Here is a 3,524-nt window from a genome sequence, read left to right on the forward strand (position 1 = left end):
GAGGATGTGGAGAAATAGGAACACTTTTACACTGTTGGTGGGACTGTCAACTAGTTCAACCACTGTGGAAGTCAGTGTGGCGATTCCTCAGGGATCTAGAACTAGAAATACCATTTGACCCAGCCATCCCATTACTGGGTATATACCCAAAGGACTATAAATCATGCTGCTATAAAGACACATGCACACGTATGTTTATTGCGGCACTATTCACAATAGCAAAGACTTGGAACCAACCCAAATGTCCAACAACGATAGACTGGATTAAGAAAATGTGGCACATATACACCATGGAATACTATGCAGCCATAAAAAATGATGAGTTCATGTCCTTTGTAGGGACATGGATGAAACTGGAAACCATCATTCTCAGTAAACTATCGCAAGGACGAAAAACCAAACACCGCATGTTCTCACTCATAGGTGGGAATTGAACAAGGAGAACACATGGATACAGGAAGGGGAACATCACACTCCGGGGACTGTTGTGGGGTGGGGGGAGGTGGGAGGGACAGCATTAGGAGATATACCTAATGCTAAATGACGAGTTAATGGGTGCAGCAAACCAACATGGCACATGTATACATATGTAACAAACCTGCACATTGTGCACGTGTACCCTAAAGCTTAAAGTATAATAATAATAATAATAATAATAAAAAGAAATGCATGTTAATGTATTCTGTTGCCATCATTATAGTTTTAAAATAAAAGTAATGAAAAGTCAAGCTAAAAAAAAAAGGATCTAATCATGGTTTGCAGTTAAATGGGAAAAGTGCTATAGGGAAAGGGTCAGGAGATTCAGATATCAAAATGCTTTATACATTTCAAAGTGTTAAGTCTTAATTATTGTTCTCTAAATATTTGATTAACTGAGGGTAAATCATGTGATTTTCATTCACTATCTTAGAAAAATGAAGATAATGATAATTCCTAACATCTTGTCAGGGTTGTCTGAAGATTGTCCAGGCACAATGCCTGGCAAGCCTTTGAGGTTTTTAGTTCAAAGAAACTATTCAAATGCAGTGTATATGTAACAAATATATCATTGCTGGGTTTTCCCCATGTAGGTATTCAAGAGACGATATTTTTACTTGACCCAACTTCCTGACGGTTCATATATTCTCAATTCCTATAAAGATGAGAAAAATTCAAAAGAATCGAAAGGTTGCATCTACTTGGACGCCTGCATTGATGTTGTTCAGGTAAGGCCATTGAGGTAATCCTTCTCTTTTTCTAAGAGGGTTATTGATAGACTACTAAGAACCCCAGATGGTTGGCTGTGGTGGCTCATGCCTGTAATCCCAGCACTTTGAGAGGCTGAGGCAGGACGATCACTTGAGCCTATGAGTTCATCAGCCGGGGCAACAAAGAGACCCCGTCTCTACAAAAAAATACAAAAATTGCCCAGGCATGGTGGCACATTCCTGTGGTCCCAGCTACTCTGGAGGCTGAAGTGGGAGGATCACTGGAGTCTAGGAGGTTGAAGCTGCAGTGAGCTGTGATTGCACCACTGCACTCCAGCCTGGGTGACAGAGCAAGACCCTGTCTACAAAAAAGAAAAGAAAAAGTGACTGGGTGCGGTGGCTCATGTGTATAATCCCTGCGCTTTGTAAGGCTGAGGCAGATGGATCACTTGAGGTCAGGAGTTCGAGACCAGCCTAGGCAACATGGCGAAACCCCATCTCTACTAAAAATACAAAAATTAGCCAGGTGTGGTGGCACGCACCTGTAATCCCAGCTACACAGGAGGCTGAGGCAGGAGAATTGCTTGAACCCGGGAGTCAGAGGTTGCAGTGAGCCAAGATGGTGCCACTACACTCCAGCCTGGGTGATGGAGTGAGACTCCATCACAAAAAAAAAAAAAAAAAAAAAAAAAGGAAAGAAAATGAACCTCGGCATTTTTCTATCTTGATTGATGGCATCTCCATCTTCCGAAACATCTACACTAGAAAGCTCAGAATCCTCTTCAGTGCCCTGTTCTTGCTTAGTGCCAATATTTAAATGTTTATCAAGTCCCTTTGAGTCTGGCTCTAAGGTGCCTCTTAACCTCTTACCTCCTATTTTCATTGCCCTTTCTCCGGTTCTCCCTTTTATCATCGCTGGCCCAAAGTTGCACTTTTATGCCTCCTGATTTCTTGTCTATCTCCAGTTCAACTTCCTAAGATATAGTTTGGGTCAATCATTTGCCTTCTCCAAATCTTTTGGCTCTTTATTTATTGTCTTACAGAGTGAACTCTAAAGCTTTTGCCAGGACATTGAAGGCCCATAGTGATTTGGCCTCCCTGTACTTTCTAGCCTCATCCCTCCTGAACCCCCTTGTGTATTCTGTGCTCTGGTCACACCAGGCTAAGCATTCTAAGGCGTTTCACACATATATGGCTTGCCTTACATTTTTTTCCTCTTCTTGCTATATATAATTTCTCCTTCTATTCCCGTTTGAACCTTATCTTTTATGACTCAGCTTAAAGGCTACTTCTGCCGTGAAAAGTTTTGTGTTTCCTTCCTCACCCTCATGACTACCAAGTAGAATTAAGCTCCACCTCTCCTGTGCTAACCATTTTGCTTTTCCTTCTTTCATACAACTGAGTCACATTCTAATTTTGGTTTATTCTACACGTTCCTTTTGGGATTACAGGGACCATCTCTTACTCATTTCTGTTTCTTCTATAATAATTACAGGGTTCTGCACACAGTAGGGACTTAATGAATGTTTGTTGATATGAGTTACTGAGGGGACACAGACAGAAACAGGGTGGGAAGTAGAGGGCAGAGAGATGATCTGAATGGGAAGTCAATTGACTATGGAACAGAAGTCATTATTACAGAGCCAGGGTGGTGTGATGGACTAGAAGAACAATGGGCTGATTAGGAGGAAAGTGATGTTAGTTCAGCACCCTCAATTTACCTAAATCTTCATTTTCAGAACTGTGAAGTGGGATTAGTAATATCTGTATAGTCTATCAAACAAGATTGTTGTGAGGATCAAATGAGAAAATACCTTTAGGGCATGATGTTTTGTGCCTGTAGTGCCAGCTACTCAGGAGCCTGTGGCAGGAGCATTGCTTGGGCCCAGGAGTTTGACATTGCAGTGAGATATGATCACGCCTGTGGGATTAGCCAGTGCACTCCAGCCTGGGCAGCACAGTGAGATCTCATCTCTAAAAAGATAAATTAAAAAATTCTAACAAATGAGAAAACACTTTTTAAAAAGTACAAAGATCTATGTGAATAAAGTGTGCTTATATGTATGATTATATATTATATATTCATATATGATTATGTATTCATATATATGAATTCTTATATATTCATATATATAAAGAAGAGCTTTCTTACTGGAAGAACGAGACACACACAATTTCTGGATTGACCTTTCTTTGTAGTGCTTCCCTCATATTTTTATTTTTATTATCATTTAAAACATTTTTTTCTTTTCTTTTTTTTTTGAGACAGAATCTCACTATGTTGCCCAGGCTGGAGTGCAGTGGCGCAATCTCAGCTTGCTGCAACCTCCACCTCCT

General features: G+C 40.6%; 1 protein-coding gene across 1 annotated transcript in view; it reads left to right on the plus strand.

Annotated features, from left to right (window-relative positions):
• Nucleotides 1-3,524, plus strand: part of DOCK11 (dedicator of cytokinesis 11) — a 214,575-nt gene that overhangs the window by 66,324 nt on the left and 144,727 nt on the right. The window contains exon 7 of the mRNA XM_032756251.2: nt 1,071-1,205. Coding sequence (XP_032612142.1) covers nt 1,071-1,205 — 135 coding nt within the window. The remainder of the gene's footprint in view (nt 1-1,070; nt 1,206-3,524) is intronic.

Source organism: Hylobates moloch, unplaced genomic scaffold (assembly GCF_009828535.3).
Source record: "Hylobates moloch isolate HMO894 unplaced genomic scaffold, HMol_V3 SCAFFOLD_7, whole genome shotgun sequence".
Classification (NCBI taxonomy): Eukaryota; Metazoa; Chordata; class Mammalia; order Primates; family Hylobatidae; genus Hylobates; species Hylobates moloch.